The sequence below is a fragment of the Doryrhamphus excisus genome, chromosome 9 (assembly GCF_030265055.1).
Source record: "Doryrhamphus excisus isolate RoL2022-K1 chromosome 9, RoL_Dexc_1.0, whole genome shotgun sequence".
Taxonomy (NCBI): domain Eukaryota; kingdom Metazoa; phylum Chordata; class Actinopteri; order Syngnathiformes; family Syngnathidae; genus Doryrhamphus; species Doryrhamphus excisus.
Genome location: NC_080474.1, coordinates 1655507 through 1683232, shown reverse-complemented (window position 1 = coordinate 1683232; position 27726 = coordinate 1655507). Strand labels below are relative to the sequence as shown.

The window sequence follows — 27726 nt, the reverse complement described above, 5'->3', positions numbered from 1 at the left end:
GATTTATTAGAGCATTATTTCATGTCTAGAGTCGCCTTTAACCTACTATTATGAAATACAGTAGTATACAGTAGTATACAGTAGTATGCAGTACAGTCCCTTGGTCCCGCCTTCTTGCGTGTGCAAAGTCATTGGTCAGTCCACATGTCATCCCGCCTCCAGGACATCATTCCTGCCCCGGTCCCGGCCACTAGGTCTGGGTCTGACCCCTCAGCATCCATCACACCCCTTCACGTTCCTCCACGTCGTGTCTCGGCACACCTGTGACCCTTGACCTTGTCATCATCATCATCATCATCATGATGATGATGATGATGATGCGTGCAGCCTGACATGTCAACAGCGTGGACATCAAGGTGACACGCGTCATCAGATGCCGCCGCGCACCTGCTGCCGGCTGACGACGCCGTCACGCTCGCCGAGGTACGCGAGAAGGTGGCGGCGCGGACATCACTCCTTTCCGCTGTCAGCGCAGCCAATGACCCCCCCCCCCCCCCCTTGGATAAATATTTCCTCATAATGGGACTCGTCCACGTTTCATCATGTTGCTGATGCTCCTGTTTTGGAGGTCTAGCAGGTCACCTTCATGGATTCATGGATTCATGGATTCACATCATGTTGCTTTGGCTCCATCGGCCATGTTGACCGACACCATATATTCATAATAAATCAGGCTGTTTTGAAGTGGAATATGTCCTATTTAATAATTAGCGGTACCGATAATTATTGACCCAGTATCAGCACAAAAATGCAATATTGGTATCTGATTTTTCCCAATAATGAAAAGCCATATTAAGAAATACTTTGTGTTCATTCCACCACATATGGAGATATGTCATGTTACATATATCGACTTAAATCAATATTTTCTGTTATTATGTCTACTGTGTTGAGTAATAGTAATATAGAGGTGACTATAGGGCTGTTATTTCATGTCTAGAGGGCTCTAATGTTAAAAAGCATATTGAGAAGGTAGCACATCTCTGCTCTAACTATGAAAATATTCAAGTTATATTACAAATTATATAAGTTTTATTTAGTTTTATGTTTTTTTTTTCCTGTGTGAACAAGGAATAATATATGTTTTTGTTGGGATGAGGTGGGAATCTGGGTGGTTGGGGGGGGGGGGTGGGACTAGATAAGTTTTGACTCCCTTTCGAACACGTGTACGTTTATATATAAATATGTATTTTTATTTGTATTGATTTTGCTTGGGGCTGCACGGCGGTCGTGTGGTTAGCGTGCAGAACTCACAGCTAGGAGACCCCGGGTTCAATTCCACCCTCCGGGCTTCCTCCCACATTCCAAAAACATGCTAGGTTAATTGGCCACTCCAAATTGTCCATAGGTATGAATGTGAGTGTGAATGGTTGTTTGTCTATATGTGCCCTGTGATTGGCTGGCCACCAGTCCAGGGTGGACCCCGCCTCTCGCCTTGTGAGGATAAGCAGTAGAAAATGTCTATGGTATTTCATAATAGTAGGTTAAAGGCGACTCTAGACATGAAATAACACCCCTATAGAGTGCTCTAATAAATCCTGCCAAAAAAAACTGTACAATAAACGTGCAATAAACCCTGCAATAAATCAGTAACTTTATCACCCTCGTGAGGATAAGCGGTAGAGAATGAATGAATGAATGTCTATCGTATTTCATAATAGGAGGTTAAAGGCGACTATAGGGGTGTTATTTCATGTCTAGAGTGCTCTAATAAATCCTGCCAAAAAAAGGCTGTACAACAAACGTGCAATAAACCATGCAATAAATCAGTAACTTTATCACCCTTGTGAGGATAAGGGGTAGAGAATGAATGAATGAATGTCTATCATATTTCATAATAGGAGGTTAAAGGCGACTATAGGGGTGTTATTTCATGTCTAGTGTGCTCTAATAAATCCTACCCAAAAAAAAGCTGTACAATAAACATGCAATAAATCAGTAACTTTATCCCCCTTGTGAGGATAAGCGGTAGAGAATGAATGAATGAATGAATGTCTACAGTATTTCATAATAGGAGGTTAAAGGCAACTATAGGGGTGTTATTTCATATCTAGAGTGCTCTAATAAATCCTACCCAAAAAAGCTGTGCAATAAACGTGCAATAAACCCTGCAATAAATCAGTAACTTTATCACCCTCGTGAGGATAAGCGATAGAAAATGAATGAATGAATGATTTTTGGTTGGTTTGTTGTGTTTTGGATGTTTTTTATGTTGTAAATAAACTAAAGTAAACAAAGTTGTAGATAAGGAATCGAACTTGATGGAAGTTGACTTATCACTGTCGGCTGTGGAAGCAACCAAGCGCCATAAATGAGGGATTACTGGGTTGGTAAACGAATTCCTCAAAGCATGAATATTTGTACGACAGCAGAAGCGCCCTGATAGCGTTGCATAACGCACAACGTCACGCCTAATCAGAAGTGACAGTCGCACAACCTCCGAAGCCCGTGTGTGTGTCTGTGTGTGTGTGTGTGAGTGGAATAGCAGGTGACTTGTTTGGATGCTGAGCCCCATATGCGCTACGTACATCATTTGCGTGTGTGTGTGTGTGTGTGTGTGTGTTTCAAGTTCATCATGTGTGGCTGAGTGGACTCAACAACAACAACAACAACCACCCACTACCAGACACACAAGCTGGCCGACAGGGACCCTGCCCACCATCTGTGTGTGTGTGTGTGTGTGTGTGTGTGTGTGTGTGTGTGTGTCTGCTCCCCACCTGTCCCCCTCGTCATTAAGGAGGAGGTGGCGGCGTAGAGAAACGAGGGAAGCGGGGAAGCCAGCGTGCGAGCAGGCAGACATGACGGGACGAAACCCTGAGATGATCAAAACAGATGAGGAGAGGCGACATCATGGCCGCCCGTGTCTCCAGCCGAATACTTCCCGTCAGTACACTTTCCACATCCACAGACACGCTCCCTCACACAGGAAGCCTCCCTTCCCTGTGGATCGCCCCAATTCTGATGTCATATTCTCCCTGGATCAAAGGCAGGTCACGTTAATTAGCCAATTTCACACTCCTGTGCTGACACACACACAGCAGACATGTTAATTAAAGAGCGGAGCAGCTGAGGGTCGCTGAGGAGGAAGATGAAGGGTGTCACTTGTGACAGCAAACATAAAGAAAGTGCGGATGTTGACGTGTCCTGACGTGTGTTTAGGAACCAATGAACTCATGCATGGTATCATAAACGTCATGCATGATACACTATGGGATATATTCTATTGTATTGTATATACTGTATATGTTAGGGGCTGCACGGTGGGCGAGTGGTTAGCGCGCAGACCTCACTGCTAGGAGACCAGGGTTCAATTCCACCCTCGGCCATCTCTGTGTACTCCGGTTTCCTCCCCCATTCCAAAAACATGCTAGGTTAATTAGCCACTCCAAATTGTCCATAGGTATGAATGTGAGTCTATATGTGCCCTCTGATTGGCTAGCAACCAGTCCAGGGTGTACCCTGCCTCTCGCCTGGAGACTGCTGGGATAGGTTCCAGCACCTTGTGAGGATAAGCGGTTGAAAATGAATTAATGAATGTCATAATTTCATAATAGGAGGTTAAAGGCGACTATAGGGGTGTTATTTCATGTCTAGAGTTCTCTAATAAATCCTACCCAAAAAAAAGCTGTACAATAAATGTGCAATAAACATGCAATAAATCAGTAACTTTATCACCCTTGTGAGGATAAGCGGTAGAAAATGAATGAATGAATGAATGTCTATTGTATTTCATAATAGGAGGTTAAAGGTGACTATAGGGGTGTTATTTCATGTCTAGAGTTCTCTAATAAATCTGGCCCAAAAAAAGCTGTACAATAAATGTGCAATAAACCATGCAATAAATCAGTAACTTTATCCCCCTTGTGAGGATAAGCGGTAGAAAATGAATGAATGAATGAGTATGTCCATGTTTTCTGTTGTTGTTTTTTTTTTTGTTTAGTCGCTTTTTTTGGCAGGATTTATTAGAGAACTCTAGACATGAAATAACACCCCTATAGTCTAAGAAAACTAAACAAAAAAACAACAACAGAAAACATGGAAGCACTCATTCATTCATTCATTCATTCACGTTTATTGTACAGCTTTTTTGTAGGATCTATTAGAGCACTCTAGACATAAAATAACACCCCTATAGTTGCCTTTAACCCCTTTAACCTGAAATACGATAGACATTCATTCATTCATTTTCTACTGCTTATCCTTGAGGAGGGTGCTGGAGCCTATCCCAGCTGTCTTCAGGCGAGAGGCGAGGTAAACCCTGGACTGGTGGCCAGCCAATCACAGGGCACATATAGACAAACAACCATTCACACTCACATTCATACCTATGGACAATTTGGAGTGGCTAATTAACCTAGCATGTTTTTGGAATGTGGGAGGAAACCCGGAGTACCCGGAGAAAACCGGGAGAACATGCAAACTCCACACAGAGATGGCCGAGGGTCTCCATGATCTCCTAGGAGATCAATTGTTTGTTTGGTTGGTCTGACTTGATGGCGGCAATGAATAAAAAAAGGGTACCTCATGATTGACACAGACATCTCCACCATGAAGCCATGAAGCCATAAACCCCAGGAACAATGCTCCTGTTCCTAGCGCCCTCGCTCTCAGGCCTCCATCGATCCGGCTCTGCTCCATCTCCTCTCGTGTTGCGTCGTGTGAAATTGACCAGAAACGGACGTCACGTTCTGTCAACATAAAGGTCAAGAGGTCGGCCCCCCCGAGGCGTCCCTAAAAAGCCCAGAAGCAGCTGCCGCTTCCCGCGACCTGCTCTGACCTTCATGTAGATCACGACAACACCTCCAAGCATCTCCTCAGCCTCGTCAGGGAGGAGATAACCACGCAGATGGTTTGTGAAAAGCCTCTTTCTTCTCTCAGACACGTTTGGCCTTCACTCTCGGCTCTGAAAAGAGGCTCTGCGGAGAAAACGTTCCTGGCTTTTCATTGGACGCTTTTAAGACGCGCATCAACCCACTCAAGGTTAGATTCCAGCAACACATGGCTTGGAGGGCAGCATGGAAGCGCTCGTGTTCGTGCTGGAGAATGGAGCGCCGTCGAAACGGAAGACATCGTATACGTGGCTAATATCGAGACGTCCCAAAGACGTCAAACATTCATTTTCTACTGCTTATCCTCACGAGGATGCTGGAGCCTATCCCAGCTGTCTTCAGGCGAGAGGCGGGGCACACCCAGGGCACATATAGACAAACAACCATTCACACTCACATTCATACCTATGGACAATTTGGAGTCGCCAATTAGCCTAGCATGTTTTTGGAATGGCTGCACGTTGGTGGTTAGCACGCAGGCTTCACAGCTGGGAGACCCGAGTTCAAGTCCATCTCTGTGTGGAGTTTGCATGTTCTCCCCGTGCATGCGTGGGTTTTCCGGTTTCTTCCAAATTCCAAAAACATGCTAGGTTAATTGGCGACTCCAAATTGTCCAGTCCAGGGTGTACCCTGTCTCTGGCCTGAAGACAGCTGGGACAGGTTCCAGGTGAAGATGGCTCTAATGATCAGTCCATCAGTCCATCAATCCATCAGTCCATGCAGTCGTCCATCAGTCCATCACTCCATTCAGTCGTCCATCAGTCCATTCAGTCGTCCATCAGTCCATGCAGTTGTCCATCAGTCCATGCAGTTGTCCATCAGTCCATGCAGTCGTCCATCAGTCCATGCAGTCGTCCATGCAGTCGTCCATCAGTCCATGCAGTTGTCCATCAGTCCATGCAGTTGTCCCTCAGTCCATCAGTCCATGCAGTCGTCCATCAGTCCATGCAGTCGTCCATGCAGTCGTCCATCAGTCCATGCAGTTGTCCATCAGTCCATGGAGTTGTCCATCAGTCCATCAGTCCATGCAGTCGTCCATCAGTCCATGCAGTCGTCCATGCAGTCGTCCATCAGTCCATGCAGTTGTCCATCAGTCCATGGAGTTGTCCATCAGTCCATCAGTCCATGCAGTCGTCCATCAGTCCATGCAGTCGTCCATCAGTTCCTGCAGTTGTCCATCAGTCCATGCAGTCATCCATCAGTCCATTCAGTCGTCCATCAGTCCATTCAGTCGTCCATCAGTCCATCAGTCCATTCAGTCGTCCATCAGTCCATTCAGTCGTCCATCAGTCCATCAGTCCATTCAGTCGTCCATCAGTCCATCAGTCCATTCAGTCGTCCATCAGTCCATCAGTCCATGCAGTCGTCCATCAGTCTATGCAGTCGTCCATCAGTCCATGCAGTCGTCCATCAGTCCATGCAGTCGTCCATCAGTCCATGCAGTCGTCCATCAGTCGTCCATCAGTCCATGGAGTTGTCCATCAGTCCATCAGTCCATGCAGTCGTCCATCAGTCCATTCAGTCGTCCATCAGTCCATTCAGTCGTCCATCAGTCCATTCAGTCGTCCATCAGTCCATCAGTCCATCAGTCCATTCAGTCGTCCATCAGTCCATTCAGTCGTCCATCAGTCCATCAGTCCATTCAGTCGTCCATCAGTCCATCAGTCCATGCAGTCGTCCATCAGTCCATGCAGTCGTCCATCAGTCCATGCAGTCGTCCATCAGTCCATCAGTCCATGCAGTCGTCCATCAGTCCATGCAGTCGTCCATCAGTCCATGCAGTCGTCCATCAGTCCATCAGTCCATGCAGTCGTCCATCAGTCCATGCAGTCGTCCATCAGTCCATGCAGTCGTCCATCAGTCCATGCAGTCGTCCATCAGTCCATGCAGTCATCCATCAGTCCATCAGTCCATCAGTCCATTCAGTCGTCTATCAGTCCATTCAGTCGTCTATCAGTCCATCAGTCCATTCAGTCGTCCATCAGTCCATGCAGTCGTCCATCAGTCCATCAGTCTCCATCAGTGGTGTGATATCGTATTATTCAGTCGTCATTGTCCAGTGGAGGTGGTGAACATCTGCGGACACACGAGTCCTGTTAGAGAAAACAAAGTTTGATGATGGCAGCAGACAACAAGAACGTTGAAGAACGCTACTTAATGGAAAGCGACAAGTTGGTGTTGGCCCCAGTTTATTTTTACTGGAAGTCGGCCAGGGGAGAGATGACTCATATGGAGATAGTCCACTGAGACAATGAGCCAGGCTGCGGGACATCGTGTGTGTGTGTTGTTGTGTGTGTGTGTGTTGGTGTGTGTGTGTTAACGTGCGTGTGCTGATTGAGGAGATGTCACGCAGAAACGATGGGGTAGCAGGCCAAGTGCCACCAGAGTGCTGGCGGTCATTTTGGGAAGGCTGTCACAGCGACTCGCCTCACGTCCACGTCGCCTCCTTGGCCGTGGCGCTCTCAGGAGGCCGCCGCTGTGCGCCTCATTAGTGTGTGTGTGTGTGTGTGTGTGTGTGTGTGTGTGCGTCCAGTGGCCTATATTTGACACCAGTCCATGCAGATGGTCGCGATGGCCCACTGGCCTCCATGTGGAAGGCGAGCAGTGACACGTTGTCAGGAAACCAAACTTGTGATGTCACCTGCGGACACGCCAAGGACGTGACAGTACACACACGCACACCCGCCATGTTGACACGCATGCTCATGTTAGATTCCGGGGGATGAATGTGTGAGAGCCTGAATGGCTGCGTGGTGATCTGGGGCCGTAAGAAGCCGGAACAATAGGATTTTATTGCAGGCTTGGATTATTCCACAACAGTTATAATAATCCCGAATCCCGAATAATCCCAGCTTCCTGTTTTGCCAAGGGAACACATTTATAGGACATGGACACGAGTCTTAGTTATATCTTAAATGGCTTCCTGTCTCTTAATATTGGGTAATAGGCGTGTAAAAGTCACTATAGGGCTGCTATTCCATGCCTAGCAGTCTCTGATAATGTTAACAATTGTATTTTGAAGGTTATAATCAAGTTTCTATGCTAAAATACAGAAATATTCCATTCATGAATAAGGAATTTTACATTGTGGGAATTCGGTTATCATGGAACCAATTAACCGTGATCAACGAACGAGGGATTTTGGAACTACACAGTTTTTGTCTGGAAATATATTTTAATATATAAATATACATATTTCATGTTTTTCCAGAATAAAAAAAATGATATATATAAAAATATCAAAGTGGGACCTCGCATCCTTGGATTTTTTTTATTATGTGGCAAATAGATTGGACAGCATGTGTGTGTGTGTGTGGGGGGGGGGTGTGTAAATCTGAATATAAATGTGTTTGTGGTGTCGTCACACACAAATGTGTACGCTGTCGTTGTTTTGGAGTTCTTTGTTCCATCTAACAATGAGTCAGAGGAAATCCAGTGTGTGTGTGTGTGTGACCTCAGCCTTCCTCTTCCTCTTCCTCTTCCTCCAGGTGCAACACACACACACACACACACACACACACAACATCCATTTCAGTCAAAATAGTGCAATTTATTTTATTATATATGATTTTTTTAAAAAAGAAAATATATTTTCCCTGTGAATAACAAACTATTTGATCTACTATATTGGGTACTACGAGTGTAAAAGTGACTGTAGGGTATTAGTTCATGTCTAGAGGCTTCTAATAATGCGAAGGAGTGTGTCTTCTACACTTCTACACAGTCCCATAATATTTGGACTTTATTATTATAATATTTGGACTTTATTACTATAATATTTGGACTTTATTACCATAATATTTGGACTTTATTACTATAATATTTGGACTTTATTACCATAATATTTGGACTTTATTACTATAATATTTGGACTTTATTACCATAATATTTGGGATTGTATTACCATAATATTTGACTTTATTATCTTAATATTTGGACTTTATTACTATAATATTTGGACTTTATTACCATAATATTTGGGATTGTATTACCATAATATTTGACTTTATTATCTTAATATTTGGACTTTATTACTATAATATTTGGACTTTATTACCATAATATTTGGGATTGTATTACCATAATATTTGACTTTATTCTCTTAATATTTGGACTTTATTACTATAATATTTGGACTTTATTACCATAATATTTGGACTTTATTACTATAATATTTGGACTTTATTACCATAATATTTGGACTTTATTACTATAATATTTGGACTTTATTACCATAATATTTGGACTTTATTATTATAATATTTGGACTTTATTACCATAATATTTGGGATTGTATTACCATAATATTTGACTTTATTATCTTAATATTTGGACTTTATTACTATAATATTTGGACTTTATTACCATAATATTTGGGATTGTATTACCATAATATTTGACTTTATTATCTTAATATTTGGACTTTATTACTATAATATTTGGACTTTATTACCATAATATTTGGGATTGTATTACCATAATATTTGACTTTATTCTCTTAATATTTGGACTTTATTACTACAATATTTGGATTTTATTCCCATAATATTTGGACTTTATTACTATAATATTTGGATTTTATTCCCGTAATATTTGGACTTTATGACCATAATATTTTGACTTTATTACCATAATATTTGGACTTTATTCCCACAATATTTGGACTTTATTCTCATAATATTTTGTCTTTATTCCCATAATATTTGGATTGTATTACCATAATATTTGGATTGTATTACCACAATATTTGGACTTTATTCCCATAATATTTGGATTGTATTACCATAATATTTGGACTTTATTCCCATAATATTTGGACTTTAGTACTATAATATTTGGACTTTATTACCATAATATTTGGACTTTATTACCATAATATTTTGACTTTATTACCACAATATTTGGACTTTATTCACATAACATTTGGACTTTATTATCATAATATTTGGACTTTGTTACCATAATATTTGGACTTTATTCACATAACATTTGGACTTTATTAACATAATATTTGGACTTTATTACCATAATATTTGGACTTTATTACCATAATATTTTGACTTTATTCACATAATATTTTGACTTTATTCACGTAACATTTGGACTTTATTACCATAATATTTGGACTTTATTACCATAATATTTGGACTTTGTTACAATAATATTTGGACTTTATTACCATAGTATTCCATTTTTTTTCCTCAAAGTAATTTTTAAATGGCCCCCGGGCTGCACTCTGTACACCCCTGCTGTAGATGGCTAGATGTTTTAATGGATACATGGCTGGATGGACGGGGGGGAGCAAGGAATAGCCCCCCCCCCCCCTTCCTCCTTCCTCTCAGGTCGTGCAGCCTTTGAATAATTGAAAAGTTTACAGTCCAGCTGCTGAGGAAGTCGAGCGAGTGACGCTGACAAAAAGGCGAAGGCATCACGGCTGTGATTTTGACCACAAGAGGAAAAGAAGGCGGAGACTTGAAACTGCTGCCATCAAGTGTGGTTGGCTGGAAGAGCATCCGTGGACAGGAAGTGGCCAAGTGGCCAAGCGTTACAGCTGAATCAGTTCTAGTTACTAGTTACTCACACTTCCGGAGCTTGACGGTCACATGACCAAACCTGACGACTCACATGACACATCAGCCCAATTTAGATGATTGACAAGTTGTAAACGTCACTTGAACGTCACGCAGAGCGGAGCGTTAATCGGGTGATCGGTTGGGGTTAGCCCCTCCGTCTCGTTAGCGCTGATTTAAGAGCGAGACGTTGAAGCGGGGGATGGTGGTGGATATTCATGAGAGGACTTGAACATGAGAGAAGAAGCCAAATTAGCCGGTCTTCTAACAGACGGCGAGCCGGCCGTCATGTTCCTCAAGAGGCCGCTAACGAAGGAGAAACGTCATTCTCAGCGTTTTACGGCCTGAAAAAAAGTCGCCGCAGGTGTTGTGTTGGAGTTGTCGGGGCTCTTTGGTCTTGTCAGATATCAAGTCCGAGTAAGAAAAATAATGGTTCGCTCCACCCCCGACAACACGGGTGTACAAAGTGCGGCCCGCTGCTGTTTTTTAAAATAAAAGATAAGAGAATAATGTTGTGATACTATGAGAAAAAATAACGACATGAAGTTGAAATATTAAAGAAAAATGTTATTTAAAAAAAGATAGTTAGGAAATCAGAATAAATTTAAAATAAATAAAATAAATAATATAATAAATAAATAAAATAAATAAAATAAATAAAATAAATAAAATAAATAAAATAAATAAAATAAATAAAATTATTTTATCTTGCTGGCTGGTAATCAGTAACTCCAACTACTCCGGTCTGATGCTTGCCTCTTTAGGAAAGCTAAACATAATGCTCTTTTACACCCCTCACACTGGAATAAATATTTTATTAAGAACATTTTAGGGGGCCTGCTTTTGCCCTATTATATGAAATTTGTCAGAGATATTTTGGGAAAAAAAACAATAAAAAATAATAATTAAAAAATCCATTAAAAATATGAAATTTGTCAGCGATTTCTTTGGTTTAAAAAAATCTATAAAAAATATCAAATTATTTAGGAGGGCTTACAAACATTTTAGGGGGCCTGCTTTTGCCCTATTATATTGTCAGAGATTTTTTTCGTAAAGAAAAAAAAAATCAATAAAAAATATCAAATTATTTAGGGGGGGGCTTAAGAACATAGAATAATAATTAATAATTAATAAAAAATAAAATAGGTCCAATGACGCCACTGGCACCAACCTCATTATCTGACGCTTCTGTATCGTTTTAACACAAGAATAAAACATTGTAACATTTATAAGTCAAAAAGTGGGAAAAGGATACTAATATTTCAATTTATTCCCTTAAAATTGCAACTTTTTTTCTTATTTCTCTTCATATTTTGACTTGTAAAATGGAAGCAGATTTCTCCATTTTGCTGTTTTAAATGATGTTTTATGTAAACCATGAGCAGGAGAGGACCCCTTCAAATGCTCTTCACGACCAAAGGTGATTAAAGCCACAGTTTGACCCCGGAACAGACTATATCTATGACTTCCTGTGAACCCTAGAGAAGAAAAAAAAAAGCAGGGAGAGAGCAAAAGTTTGGATTCTACCATTTATTACACATATTACATTCTTAAATAAAAATGCTCCACTTAACAGTTCTTGCATAGATATCATACAATACCAATTTAGAAAAAGAATTATGAAACAGACCTGTAACAAAAATAAAGTTTTTTTTTCTTCTTCCTTAATAAAGAACATTACCGTACTAACGTCATATCATACAAATAATATTTTCAACACTTTGTACAGCAAAAAAGTGGTTTTAAGAGTACGACGTGACAAACACAGGAAGGTGACGCCGGGTGACGGACGTGTGGACGCACGGGGAGCAACGAGACGCTTCATCGGACGCGTCCAGAAAGCGTCCTTTATTTCTGATTACTTCCTGTTTCATCGCCCAGACGCAGGACGTGCGAGTGGGATTCAACGAAACGGCAACCAGCAGAAGCGATTAGCCGCCGTCGCTTGCAGTGCCACTTTGCTCCTTCGGGGGGTGCTATCGTGGCGCTGCATGAAGCTAGCAGGAATAAATGTAGTATTTTGGCTGTTTAAGTCCGGGTTTTAGGGTTTTTTGGCCTTGGCGGGGGTCTCTGAGTGCCACTCGTGTCTTTTTAGGAACATTTTGTACATATTTGGCGAAGACGCTGCTAAAAAAAAATCATAAATAATATGCTAAACGGAATTTGGAGTCGAGTGCAAATAGCTTGGCTATGTCTTTGAGCATGTTGGTCCTCAAGGTGGGGGTCGGGAGTGTGTGGAGGTACAAATGTAGCAAAGTCTCCCCCTTTAATAATAATAATAATAATAATAATAATAATAATAAAAGCGGATATGTCAGTGGACGTGTGAACAAGTGGACAACGGTGCTCCCACAGACTAAGCTAGCTAGCTAGCGGTGCGCGCACACAGACAGTGCAATTACGCTAAGTATGATGATTACGTAGTGCAACGTTGGCCGCGACTAAAGCACAGCTCGCTAAGCAAGTCACGCTATTTACAAAAGCTGCCGCGCGGGCGTGGATGTGCCGATGCCCCGCCCCCTCCAGCCGGACCCGCCCATTGATCGGCTCGCTCGCCTGACGTGACCCGCCACTCTAAAGCTACTTTAAGCTGCTAGCGCGGCGCTAAAAAGCGGCATTATTTTACAGTGGACGCGGCGCCACCAGCAGGCTGTTAACGGGACTGCCGCTACTGTGCGTTTATTTCATGCTAGCGTTGATGCTAATCTGTTACGCTCGCTTCAAATTCCCTCTGCTGCTTTTTATTTGTTCTTGTTGGCCTCGTTAGCTGCCAGGGAACGCTAATGCTAATCGGGAGCTAACCAAAACACGGAGCATGAGAGAGGCGAAGATGAACGTTACGAAGAATGCGTGACCGTACCAAAGAATCAACACGCTAACGGTGTACACGCGTGTTTCATGGACACACACACGCACACACAACACGGTGCGTTCAAAGTGCTACTAGCCTCCCTCAGTGATTGTACGTTTTGTCCACAAGCACTAGCTAGCACGGTCGCAGCTTGGGGAAGAACGGCGGTGCAGGTAGGCGGTCTTCGGAGTACGGTACCCCCGCCCCCCCACGTTAAGAACACGGTAGAGCTGCCACGGACTAAGGAACGTTGGAACCGTGCTGGAGGTTCTTTTTTTTTTGGTTTTGATTGTTCTGAGCTGCGAGCGCCCCCTTCCGCCCCCGTAGCCCCCCTAGCGTTTCACCACGCGGAGGCCCCCGATTGTAGCGGGGGGGGGGGGTATCATGTTGGCAGCGTTGCATTGCAGAAACTCGAGCAGATGTTGGAAAATGAACGCATCACAGTTTGCACTTCTCACGCATCACCCAGAGGCTCCATGACGATCCATGAGACACCATGAGGTACCACGAGGCACCATAAAGCTCTATGAGGATCCATAAAGCTCCATGAGGCTCCATGAGGAACCATAAAGCTCTAAGATGATCCATAAAGCTCCATGAGGCACCAAGAGGCTCCATGAGGCCCCATAAAGCTCTATGAGGATCCATAAAGCTCTATGAGGCACCATGAGGCTCCATGAGGCACCATAAAGCTCTAAGAGGATCCATAAAGCTCTATGAGGCTCCATGAGGCACCATGAGGTTCCATGAGGCTCCACAAGGCCCCATGAGGCTCCATGAGGCTCCATAAAGCTCTAAGAGGATCCATAAAGCTCTATGAGGCTCCACGAGGCTGCGTGTAGAAAAGCCCCCCCTGGTTTATTACGTCATCAGAGCGTATAAAACCAGTTTTGCGATCTTCTAAATCAAGAATTTAACATTATTAGAGCTCCCAGACATGAAATAGCACCCCTATAGTCACCTGTACACTCAATATCGTAGCCATGGGTTATTGTGTCATCAGTGTAACATTACTGACACCTAGTGGTCAGTATTAAAATATGACATCACATCTTGAGTGCAACTTCTGAATCATTTTTTTTTGTACATTAAATTTTTATCCTCGAATTTTTTTTAATTTAGGCCGTGAATATGTCAAATTTGAGTAAAAATGCATAGTTTTGGACTAATAACAGCAATTATTTATGAATGTATTTTATTTTGAAAAACCCTGATACAGTGAAGTCGGGAAATCCGAACCGCAAAATGGCGATGGACGACCCACGTCGTCGCTGTGATGCTAACGGTAACACGCCGCCGTGTCCCGAAAGCGTGCGTCGCTTGCGTCGCCAGGATTTTGCGTAGTTTTTTTTTTCGTTTTTTTTATTACTGTGACTGGATGCTGAATTAGCAGGTCGCCATAGCAACATGGCGTCATGTGATGCTCTTTCAAAAGCAGCGAGAGGTGCAAACTGTTGCCATGGAAATGACTAGAAGTAATTATTTCCCCGTAGCTGCAGTGTGTGTGTGTGTGTGTGTGTGTGTGTGTGTGTGTGTAGTTCTTTTGAGTGGTTTTGCTTTTTTTTTTTAAAAAAAAAAAATCTTTTTTGTTGTCGTTTGCAGTAGAAAAAAAAGCACACGTAGCGTTAAAAAAGCAAGTCAGTGCAGTCACTGGATAGCGAACCGCTAAGCTCGCTGGGGGTCATGTGACCTCTCTGCACACATCACAGCAGCAGAGTAAAAGTAAAAAAAAAAAACAAAGAAAAACAAAAAAAAACCAGAAACAAGAAGCACTTCCTGTTTCTTGATTGGCTGCTCCTCTCACATTCTGCTGAGGTCGTATTGATCAAGTTTTTTTTTGTTTTTTTTTCTCCAAAAAAGTTGTGTCTTTGCGCACTAACACGAAGAAGAAGAATCGTCATCCTCCCGAGTAGAAAAAAGTGAAAGAAAGTGTCGCTGCGCATTTCAGTCAAACGTCCTGTGGAGCGCCGCCGCCGATGTCGAGGCGTCAGATTGTGTCGTTTTTCTTCAGCGTTTGTGAGCGGACCGGGCGGACTGTAAACAAGACCGGCGAGTAACTACATGAATATTTGACCCGAGTGTGACACTCGGCGTATGCACACTGACTACTCCAAAACAAAAACTATCCAGGAGATGAAGCGGTGATGCGTTCAAAGACGGCGAGTGTAAGCGTAAAAGTGGGTACTTGAAAGAAAAACAACAATCTAACAACTCCTCCTCTTCCTGGCGTCCCCCCGACTGACGGAGACGCCTCCTTTTACGGGCCCCGCTGGCGGTGATAGGCGGGGCTAAAGGATGGGGGGGGACGAGGCAGGCGGTTGGTAGCTGGACTCTCCTCAGACTCCTCCTCTTCCTCCTCCTCCTCCTCCTCCTACTCTCTGTTGCTCCTTGACGCCATTTTCAGACGTGGCGCTTCATGTGTAGCGCCAGGTGGTCCGACCTGGAGAAACACCTGGTGGGGGGGGGGGGGGGTCATCGTGAGGAAACACAACAAAACATGTCGTCATCATCTAACCATGTTAACTCTTTTTCACCTAAATTCATTATCGAAAATGTAAACTAAGAAAGTCTATGTCAAATGATAATTTGTATCTGATCACCAATATTCATCGTAAACAAAACGTACACAACAAAACAAATTATTATTTGTGTCCGATAATATTGTTAAAATATTTTTTACATAAATGTAAACAACATTTAATATAACATTTACTATTTTGATAATATATATTTTTTTCTGGAACCTAATTTTCTAACTTAAAAAAAAATTCTCATATTATGATGTAATTCTCTTCATATTTTGACCTAATTCTTGTAAAATGTGTGTAAAATTTTTCCAATTTTTTTTTTTAAGTTTCTTGGGGCCACAACTGGCCCCCGGGCCGCACTTGGACACCCCTGTTATTTATACCAACTCATCACTCTCATTTGGCGTCGATGATTTAATAAGCCGCATTAGCTGATAAATCTGCATTACCGATAAGGCAAGCTAAGAAAGACTATGTCAAATTATTATTTGTGTCCGATAATATTGTTAAAATATTTTTGACATAAATGTAAGCAACATTTAATATAACATTTACTATTTTAATAATATTTTTTTTTCCTGGAACCTAATTTTTCTAATTCACTCATAATATTAGAACTTAAAAAAAATCTCATAATATTATGATGTTATTCTCTTCATATTTTGACTTAATTCTTGTAAAATTTATGTAATTTTTTTCCTTTTTTTTTTAAGTTTCTTGGGGCCGCAACTGGCCCCCGGGCCTCACTTGGACACCCCTGTTATTTATGCCAACTCATCGCTCTCATTTGGCGTCAATGATTTAATAAGCCGCATTATCTGATAAATCTGCATTACCGATAAGGCAAGCTAAGAAAGACTATGTCAAATTATTATTATCAGTTGTTTTGACGTAAATGTAAGCAACATTTAATCTAAGATTTAGCATTCTGATCATATTTTTTTTCTGCAACCTAATTTTCAAACTTTAGCCTTTTTTTTTAACTTTTTTAAAATTTTAAACTTTTTTTTTTATTTTCACTCATAATATTAGAAATAAAAAAGTCATAATATTATGATGTTATTCTTTTCATATTTTGACTTAATTCTCGTGAAAATTAGCATTAAATTATTCAAATTTTTTGTATTTTTTTTTAAGTTTCTTGGTGTCACAACTGGCCCCCGGGCTGCACTTGGACACCCGTGTTATTCATGCCACCTCATTGCTCTCATTTGGCGTCATTCTAAGTAAGTGGACGGATGGCCATGTGGTTACTGTGTCACTATTGGGTGGTGGTACATTGTGCGACTCCCCCCCCCCACGACCCCGCCCCTCCCCCATCTTAAAATCAGTGTCTTTACCTGTCGCAGTGGTTGCACTTGAAAGGCTTGGCGCCGGTGTGTTTGCGGTAGTGTCGCGTCAACTCGTCGCTGCGGGCGAAACGCCACTCGCACCCCTCCCATGAGCACTTGTAGGGCTTCTCACCTGAGGCGGGAACACATTTAGTCAGCATCACATGCCTTTTTTTTTTTTTTTTTTTATGCATACAAAATTCACCAAGGCCACACCCCTTCCCCTCTTAAAGCCACACCCCCCACCAGCTAAGCAAACGGGTTTGATACAATGGCTGATTTAAGGGAGGCTGTAAAATTAGCAGTAAATGAAGTGTTGGGCTGGTGCAGCATGTTCTTGCCCAATTGGAAATTCAGTGAGAGGCACACACACACACACACACACACACACACACGCACACGCACTCACACACATGCACACGCACACAGCCCGAGGTGGTGTGTTATCTGAAATGTAAATGAAGCTTCCTCCCTCAGTTCAGCAGATGGGAGAAGAGATGTTGTATTGTTCTCAGCGTGTTCTTATCTCCACGTCAACCTTTTAGCGTGTGTGTGTGTGTGTGTGCATGCGTGTGCGTGTGTGTGTGTGTTCACAATACGACTGGCGATAAACACGCGTGTGAGTTCATTTCTTCCCTTAAAGAGCTTCCGTGATGACGTTAACATAAAACATGGTCAGATGTGATCCACGTCAAATTCTATCACACCCACCGCGGCGGCCGATGCGTTCAACGCATCAATCGCGTCAATTGCAACGCTAGCTTTGCGACGGCAGACTTTTGCACGTCGGATGGCGTACCTAATGAGGCGTCTTAACGAACAGCAGGGAAAAAGACGGCTTCTCTCAAAAATGTATCGTTATAAAGAATCATAATGAATAAATGATGCTGTTTGCTGGTTAAATACGGCCTATGATTAGCCTGAAAATGTGCATATTTAAGCTAATCGTGCTAATTGACTTACCTAAATTAACACTTTTCATGCGTAAAAATGTCTACATGAACGATATGATCCTAGAACAGGCACAATAATCGCGGGTGGAACCCACGCTAAAAACGCTAAAAATGCTAAAAACGCTAAAACTCAACTCTGAACCCCCACCATCACTTCCTGTCCGCCCCTTACTCGGCTCCCCAATCACACGTTCACGTCCTAAATGGCTTATTTGCTTTTATTCTGTCTCCGATGTTGGGTAATACGAGTGTAGAACTGACTATAGGGGTGTTATTTCATGTCTGCCGGGCTCTAACGGTGCTAAAATGAAGTACTTGGAAAGTCGTAAACAGATTTTTTATTCCTAAACTACAAAAATATTTAATTTAGAAATAAGGAATCCTACTTTGCTGAAATTCACTTATCACTTATCATTAACCACGATAAAGGTGGGATTATTTTTATTATTATATATTTATTATTTTATTATTTCTTTTATTTTTAGATTATTTTATATAAAATAAATATTTTATATATAAAATTATTTACATTATTTTATTATGTTTGTTTTTCATAACATGTTACTTTTCCTTGTTAGCTTATTTATTCATCTACAGTCTCTTTACTTTTGTTTTTGTTTTATTAAAAACATTTTCTTATTAAATTACATTTTAAATATTATATTTAAATTAATAATATAATAATTAATAATAATTATTATTATATAAAATTAATAAAAAATAATAAAATTATAACTATATAATAATATTATAATATTTTAAATTATGTTTTTATATAGATTGTACTGTGGGCCAATAAAAAAGCAGCCGGGGGCGCACTTTATACCCCCCCCCCCCCCGCTGTAACCACTCTAATCGGAGCCACATTTCACGGCTCGTTAACTGGACACGGGCTCTTACTAAGCAAAATCTGACCATGATCCAGAGTGCATGAGAAAGCTAGGACCACAGGGTCCACCTATATTGCACAACACGGCAGCGACAGAAGCAATGTTGTAATGGCGGCAAGGAGCCAGGTGCTCGCTACATGGGGTACCTAATGAAGTGTCCTAACGGGGGGCTGTCCAAACGTAAATGAAGTGCTGTGTGCACTGGAGGGTGGCGGCATAATTGGGGTCCTAATGGGCAGAAATACAATAGCGTACAGTTAGCAGATGTCCCAGTGGCCCCTCATTGACCCCCCCAAACCCCCCACCACCACACCCCCGACTGCACACACACACACACAGAATGCCCCCACTAAAATATATGGCGCATGTAAGACTAGAATAAAACGAGACAAATGACGGCTTCAGTCTCTCCCTCGTCAGCCAATCAGATTCGTTTGTTCGCCAATTAGGATCCCGACGTTTAGATTACAATCAAGTCCGCCTCTCGCTATCTTTTTGGTCTTCTTTAAGCCGCCGTGTTGCGACATCTCATCATCTCAGTGACCATCGGCAGGCGTGGAGAGGAAGATTACACTCCAGCGGCGCCCGGGGGTCCTTACGGTCCTTACGGTCCTTACGCCGCTCTCGCTGTTATTGTGGCTAATCCCACTCCATGTGTGGCGGCGGCACCGCTAATCCCCCGTGATGGTGCAGTCAAGTGGCGCACAAAGACGCCCTGAAGGTGCGACGGCATGTTCATATTGTGTGTGTGTGTGTGTGTGTGTGCGCAGGGGGTGGGCGGCGCCCCTCCCCAAAGTGTTCATTACGAGCGCATGGCTGCGGTTTAATTAGCTTAATCCCCTTTTTTGGGTTCTTGTGAGCATAAATCATTGAACAGAATAGCGGGGAGGAGCGGCTTCGTGTTCGTGTCCAAAATAATTACACTCCGCTTTTCAATTACAATCGCAAATTGATTCACTCCGCGTAAACGCCGCCGAGCCGCTGAAGATGGCCGACACACACCGGAAGTTACGGACTGAAAGCGATGCGACGTTAGCAAAGTAATCCCTCGTTTAGCACGGCTAATTAGTTTCAAATCTGTGTAGGATTCCTTCTAAATGAATAGAATATTTCCATAGTTATAGCACAGGAAACTTCTACATTAGAGCTCTCCAGATATAACATAACACCCCTATAGTCACCTTTATTACCCAATACAATAGCGACGTAACATATAGCTACGTCTTTGGTAGCGAATGAGTTAAAATGAGTTAATATCGCTTTTATGATGCCGACGGTTTGATCCCGGAGCAGATTATTTCTATTTCCGTTTTGTTTTGCTTTTACGTTTTATCGATTATACGGTGCTTGACTTCTTTATACGCTTGCGTGACATTTGAAAATGTTAAAAAGTGACTTAAAAAATTGCCTATAAAATTGTAAAGCTTTTACGGTGGCTGCAGTTTGACCCTGGAACAGATTAATTACACTTATGTGCTATTAATTTGTTCATGCATGCATTAGTCATATAGCTAATAAACCATATATTTGCTACTCTATAACTACATAGTAAATGAAAAACAGTTTGATGCCGTTCCAAATGAACCTGGGGGGGGGGGCTACATTTACGCTGCACCTGTTGGCATTAGCGTGATGCTAATAATAAACATGGACGCCGGTGAGTGCGGATGCTAGAAAAGCCCAGCGGTAGTCAAACCTCGGCATAATAGAAATAAATAAAAATGTAAATAAAGTGTACGCCCACTCAATCCAACCTCCAACCTGCTGTGCATCCCCCCCCATCCCCCGGCCCCCCCGCGCTGCTTCACTTTAGGTTGCCAAGCAACTGCATCACTCTCCTCCATAATTGGCTGGTGGCTGCTAGATTGTCCATGCCTGTTAATCTCTCCCTCTCTCACCCACCATCACAACCCCCCACCCCACCCCCACCCCCACCCCCACCCGTATCCCCCATGCACCCCCTCCCCTTACACACACACACACACACACTCAGTTGCTAGGTGACTTTATCACGCATCCTTGCCTCGCCGTGCTATAATTGGCTGGCGGCTTGCTTGCCGCCGCCGCCGCCGCGTCAGGCCCGGGCCCGCCATGCTCGGTGTGTGTGTGCTCTGAAGGGGGTGTCCTATTCAGGGAGGGGGGGCTCAGGCCAATTACAGAAGGTGGGTGTGAAACGGCCGCCTGTCCGGTGCACGCACATGTAGCATTCATGCTAGCGTAAAATGATGCGCGCTCACAGGCGGTGTTGGCTGCCATTTTTTGTTTCATTCATTCATTCATTTTCTACCGCTTTTTCCTCACGAGGGTCGCGGGGGGTGCTGGAGCCTATCCCAGCTGTCTTCGGGCGAGAGGCGGGGTACACCCTGGACTGGTCGCCAGCCAATCACAGGGCACATATAGACAAACAACCATTCACACTCACATTCATACCTATGGACAATTTGGAGTGGCTAATTAACCTAGCATGTTTTTGGAATGTGGGAGGAAACCGGAGTACCCGGAGAAAACCCACGCATGCACGGGGAGAACATGCAGACTCCACACAGAGATGGCCAAGGGTGGGGAAAGACAAAATAAGAAGCCAAAAAGTTACCACTTCCACACAAAATAGGAGGAGAACTCATTCATTAATTTTCTACTGCTTATCCTCACGAGGGTTACGGGGGTGCTGGAGCCTATCCCAGCTGTCTTTGGCCGAGAGGCGGGGTACACTCTGGACTGGTCACCAGCCAATCACAGGGCACATATAGACAAACAACCATTCACACTCACATTCATACCTATGGACAATTTGGAGTGGCTAATTAACCTAGCATGTTTTTGGAATGTGGGAGGAAACCGGAGTACCCGGAGAAAACCCACGCATGCACGGGGAGAACATGCAAACTCCACACAGAGATGGCCGAGGGCGGGGACCGAACCCTGGTCTCCTAGCTGTGAGGTCTGCGCACTAACCACCAGACCGCCGTGCCGCCATTTTTTGTTTGTTTATTTTAATTAAAAGCTCTTAAATTTTAGAAAATTAGCGTAAACGACACTCCATACGGATTAGGTCTACGAGATTCGAGATTTTAGCATAAAAGTATAATAAAAAAATATGAATAATATATGAGAATATGGCATTTCGATGGCTGCCCAGCATGCCTCCCAACAAGCAGCCAACATGGCCGACGTACCTGTGTGCGTCCTCTGGTGGGCCTTCAGGTGCGAGCTTTTGGTGTAAACCTTCCGGCAGCCATTAAACTGACACCTGTGAACCCTCTTCTTGTTGTCCGCCGAGTCTCCGCCCAGCCCGACGCCCAGCTCGCTGTCGCTGAGCGAGCCCCCGGGGCCCGGCGGGGACGGCAGCGTCCGTGCCGCCACCAGTTTGGCCGCCCCCAGTCCCACCTTCTTGGCCACTAACTTGAGCGTGAGAGTGCCGTCCGCCGTGGCCGTCAGCGTGGGCTTGACGAGGTGGCGCCCGAGCTCCGGCGACGAGGGCGGCGTTAGCGACGTGACGGCGGCGCTGAGCTGCGCGGCGCTGACCCCCGCCAAGACTTGCTCCTTGCTGGGGAGGCTTTCAGTCACTGTCTGCGTCTTCGGGAAGAGCTTGGCCTGCACTTTGGGGAGGGCCACCAGTAGCGGGGGCGGGCTGGGCTGGTCCGGGAAGCTGGGCAGGAGGGGGTCCATGAGGTCCTCGTCGCTGTCGCTGCCCTGCATGATGGCGGGCGCTAGGAGACAATCCAGCTCCTCGTCAAACAGCTCGGAAAGTCGCTTGGGCTCCGTCTGAAGATAGCGCTCCAACTCCAGACATGTCTGCAGGAAAAACAGGAGATAAACGATAGAATGCGGTTTGATGGCGCTATCCACCCAACATTTTCCAGCAGGAAGACTCATTAACAAGATGTAATGTTAACCATAAAAACATCGTATGCCTGTATTTGTTTCTTAATATCGAAAACTGATTTGATTCGCTGATTCCCAACCGCCGATCCACCTTCTTCCGCTTTTCCGGGTTGGGTGGGGGAGGCTACAGCCTAAGCAGGGAAGTCCCCGGACTTCCCTTTTCCTGGCGTTCCAGGCCCATTTGAGAGACACAGTCTCTCCAATATGTCCTGGGTCTCCCGAGGCCTCCTAGTGCCCGGGAAGTCCAGTCAGGATCCCTCCCGGACGCCCAAGCCACCTCTTGTCATTCCTCTCGGGACCACAACTTCCTGTACGGGACGCCCAGTCGCCCTACGCAAGAAACTAATTTTGGCCGATGGTACCCGTGATCTTGTCCTTGTGGCCCCCCACCCAAAGATCATGACAATAGGTGAGGGGAGGAACGTAGACCGACCAATAAACTGAGAGCTTCATCTTCACCTTGCCTCATCACCCCAGAGGCTGGACTAATCCACCTGTCCATCTGGGACTCCAACCTTTTCCAGGCGAGAACCATGGACTCGGACTCTGGTTTAGAGGATCAAAAATAGGACACTTTTTTTCCCCACCAATCCGGAGGGTCTGGAATGTAACACCAGAACTTCCTAGCCCAAGTGGCCCTTACGTCTTGACATGTGTCAGTATGTGGCCCCCGCGGGACACAGTTTGGACACCCCCGAATGAACGCCTCCGGGTTTATTTGTCCAGATACGTTCCCACGACAACGCTCCGTCCGCGCTCCTTTCTTTAAATATCCGCCGGTGCTTTTCTTCCGCAGCTGTGGAGCGTTCCACCTGGCACACGTTGGTCTGTTGGGAGGAGGGATTTGCTCTGTGATTGATTGCTACTGCCTGCCCGGGCTCCGAGGGTACTGAACCGTGGACGGCCGTGTTTGTTTTGTCTCTGCCCGGGTCGACGGTACGGATGTTTCCGCAGGCGCGCTTCATTGTGCTTATGGATCCACTCCTTGCCGCCTTGTCAAATATCTCATCTTAGCGCCAAGACGCTCGCCTGCGTCGCCCTCGTTTGTTCCACAGCCAACATCTGCCGACGGGCGATAAGATGAACTTTCCTTCCGCTTGCGTTTAAAGGAACCACTTCCTCCTCGCTGATGCTCATTTGCACATGAATGGCACTTGGACTTCGGCGTGTCGCGGCGTTTATACGAGGAAGTACATTGACTTTTGTCTCGTGTGCCGGGGGGAGACAATCCGTCACATTTGAACATCGAGCGGGAGATTTTATACGTCGCATTTCAGGTGTTTTATTTCAAGATGGCCGTTTGTTTACGCGGCGCGATGAAAAAACAACGGTAGTGCTGAGCTTTACGTCGCGTGTGTCGGCGATGAATGTCAGCATCGTCACGCTGCTTTTAGCCTCCTAGTTTGACGTCTCTGACTGCCATATGGGGAAAGGTCACATTGGATAACACACGCACACACACACACACACACACGCACACACGCACACACACGCCGAACATCGAACACTGAACACACCCAGCATGGGTTCATTGATGGAACGCCGCCATTAAAAGCAACCGGCCAACCAATCATAACAATATCAGTAGAAGGAACGGCAGTCACGCTTCATGAATGTTAGTATGCTTCAGGCGGGAGGGGGGGGGGCACCGTACATTGTAAAAAAAAATGGAATTTTACAAGAAAACAGCAAAATCATTTGTGGTTTTACAAAAATAAAGTCAAAAATATAAACTAGCAGCCATTGTGGAGGATGTTACCTCATCAAGGTACACAGAATATAGCGTTCTTGGGCTACATGGACATGCTATACGCTAAAAGAAAGTTAGCTATCAGTTTTTTTAGTAATTAGCAGTACAACGTAAAAATGCTAAATATCGGTTCCCCACAAAAAAATATAAACTTTTCACTTTGACACAAATGTAGCCGTATATATTTACACGAAATATGTAAACAACTAGGCTGCACGGCGGTCGAGTGGTTAGCGCAGACGACACAGCTAGGAGACGTGACTTCGATTCCACCCTCGGCCATCTCTGTGTGGAGTCTGCATGTTCTCCCCGTGCAAGCGTGGGTTTTCTCCGGGTACTCCGAATTACGGACACCCACATTCCAAAAACATGCTAGGTTAATTAGCCACTCCAAATTGTCCATAGGTATGAATGTGAGTGTGAATGGTTGTTTGTCTATATGTGCCCTGTGATTGGCTGGCCACCGGTCCCCGCCTCTCACTCGAAGACAGCTGGGATAGGCTCCAGCACCCCAGCGACCCTCGTGAATGAATGTAAACAACTATGCCACAACACATTTATGACAGCAACCTGATTTGTTTACGACCATCTAAACATTATTAGAGCCCTCCAGACGTGAAATAACACCCCTATAGTAACTCTTACACTCCTATTATCCAATATAGTAGACATACTAAGACATATTAGACATAAATAAGACAAAACTAACTCACATGTCAGGATTGAGAGAGTTCCTTGTCGTGTACGGCGTACTTCCTGTCTCATCAATGTAATATTAGCGACATGTTATCACTTCATCAATTCGTTTTCCGGATACTAGAATACTAGTATTCTAGTATTCATTAGAATACTAGTATTCTAATTCATTTGCTTGGAAATGGGGAAGAATATGTCAAGTTTGATTAATAAGTATGCATATTTCTGGAATAATAGTAGGCTTCAGCTACACAAAACGGGAATAATTTATGAATTTATTTGGAAAATTCCAACTATGAGCTTTTGGTCGTCACAGTCCGCTTGCATTGGGCTCAAGTGGGCAGCACCTTGCCATGATTGGTAGTGATGCACCAACTAATAAAGAGTGAAATATCGGTATTGGATTCCAAATTCTGCGGTATTTGTAATGTGCATTACCGCCACCTACAGGACTGGAGTGGAACTGTGTTGTTTTTCCTTTTGTAACCCAACACACGTGTGTGTGTTTTCCCCGGCAAACAAGCTAACACTGTGCGTACGCACGCTCCAGCGCTCTGCCGAGACCATGAAAATAAAAAGTCCATGTCGCTCCCCTGTTGGGGGACGGCGTGCGCGTTGGCCTCCGCGGATAATGAATGCGGCGGCGAGAGAGCTTTGGACAGACGAGCCATCAGCAAGGAGGAAAGCAAAGCAAACACGCTGAAGTGGATCCTCCAGGAAATGTTTGTGTGCTGACACCATTACTGGCAGGATAACGATGTGATTAAGTCCAACCATGGTCTGCATAATGCGCCTTCACACTCCAGCGACAGCAGCCGACATGAGAGCGAGCGACGCGCCCGCTGCATGGCGATCATCAAATATAATCACTTACATGCACCGGCAGCTTGGCCTGACCGCCGTTCATTGATTACTCCATAATCATCTGGCTGAACAATAACGCAACACCTGACATGGAGCGCCGCTTGTGGACTCCCGTGGCGCTTAACTCTTTCCATCCCGGACGTTTTTCAAAAGACAACCCCCCCCCCGTTAGCGGCCACTTTAGACCCTTTTAACTCTTTCGACGCGCACAAAATATTGGCTTCTATGCTCAAGCGGTCATGTGACGCTTACGGCTCCACGAGTCCGCTGTGGAATGGAAGCCTGGCTGACGGTGCCGCCAAAACACGGACTCCTATAGAGCAGCGACACACATAAGTTTTCTAGATCTTCCAGAATCTGCACCTATTGCAACTGTTGGATTTCCTGTTTTAATTTATTCCACCCACGCCCCGCCCACTCTGCTCTGATTGGTCCCACTAGGACAGCAAACATCCGGTACCCGGGGACGTCCAAATAAGGAAGCCCGGCTGAAACTTCACATTCCTCTAAAATGTTTTCATTTTTTGTGTTTTTGGATGTTAACCAAAGAATGCGCTAACCAGGGCGGACGTTAACCAAGGCACCGCTGTATGAATATCATATTATTAATTTTACATGGAATTTGACAAAAAACAACAGTACAGATTTTCTGTCGAAATTAACAAATTTTACTTAATAGTATAAAAAATTAAAAAATAAATTAAATAATTAAAAAATAATACAAAATATATGGTTTATTTATATTATTTTTTTAAAATTATACAAAAATAGTAAAGTAATTGGATGTTAACCAAAAAATGCGTTAACCAGGGCGGACGTTAACCAAGGCACCGCTGTATGAATATCATATTATTAATTTTACATGGAATTTGACAAAAAACAACAGTACAGATTTTCTGTCGAAATTAACAAATTTTACTTAATAGTATAAAAAATAAAAAAATAAATTAAATAATTAAAAAATAATACAAAATATATATTTTATTTATATTATTTTTTAAAAATTATACAAAAATAGTAAAGTAATAAAAAAAATACGTGTCTCATTATTTCCAGGCTTTCACGGGCCATATAAAGTGATATGGCGGGCCAAATCTGGCCCCCGGGGCCTTGGGTTTGACACCCGTGATCGACCGCACGTTGTTTATTTTGCCTCTTCAGCTGCCGTCTCTCCAGTCGGCGCTAATTAAAGCTCTCGTTGCTGTCAAAGCGCTCTCTGAAGCTCCGCCTCCTTGACGGATGCCGAGCTCTGATGGCTCATTAGCCGCTTGAAAAGGAAGCGCGGAAAGAGGCTATTTATCCCAGCTAATTGACGACACGTGTGTGTGTGTGTGTGTGTGTGTGTGAGAGGAGCATAATGACTTCTAACTGATGTTTGTGTACGATAGCAAAACGGGCGCCGCTGGCGGCGAGCGGTTAGCTTGGCCTTTGAAGACGTCGCTGCGGCTGAATGTGTGTATAAGATCCCTGTGCGTAAGACGTCATCCCTGCTCTCATTGTCAAGAAGTTCCATGCCCAACATGGCCGCCTTTGCCGGGTTCTGGCGAGAAGCGGGAAAAACGGCTTCATCGCCACCGCT

The 27726-nt window shown here is 43.9% G+C and overlaps 1 protein-coding gene across 1 annotated transcript in view; it reads right to left on the bottom strand.

The window, feature by feature from the left end:
• Positions 1-12063: 12063 nt before the first annotated feature.
• Positions 12064-27726, bottom strand: part of klf7b (Kruppel like factor 7b) — a 36068-nt gene continuing 20405 nt past the window's right edge. The window contains exons 2-4 of the mRNA XM_058081691.1: positions 22129-22747; positions 17119-17242; positions 12064-15702 (exon numbers count right to left, since the gene is read on the bottom strand). Coding sequence (XP_057937674.1) covers positions 15651-15702; positions 17119-17242; positions 22129-22747 — 795 coding nt within the window. The 3' untranslated portion in view covers positions 12064-15650. The remainder of the gene's footprint in view (positions 15703-17118; positions 17243-22128; positions 22748-27726) is intronic.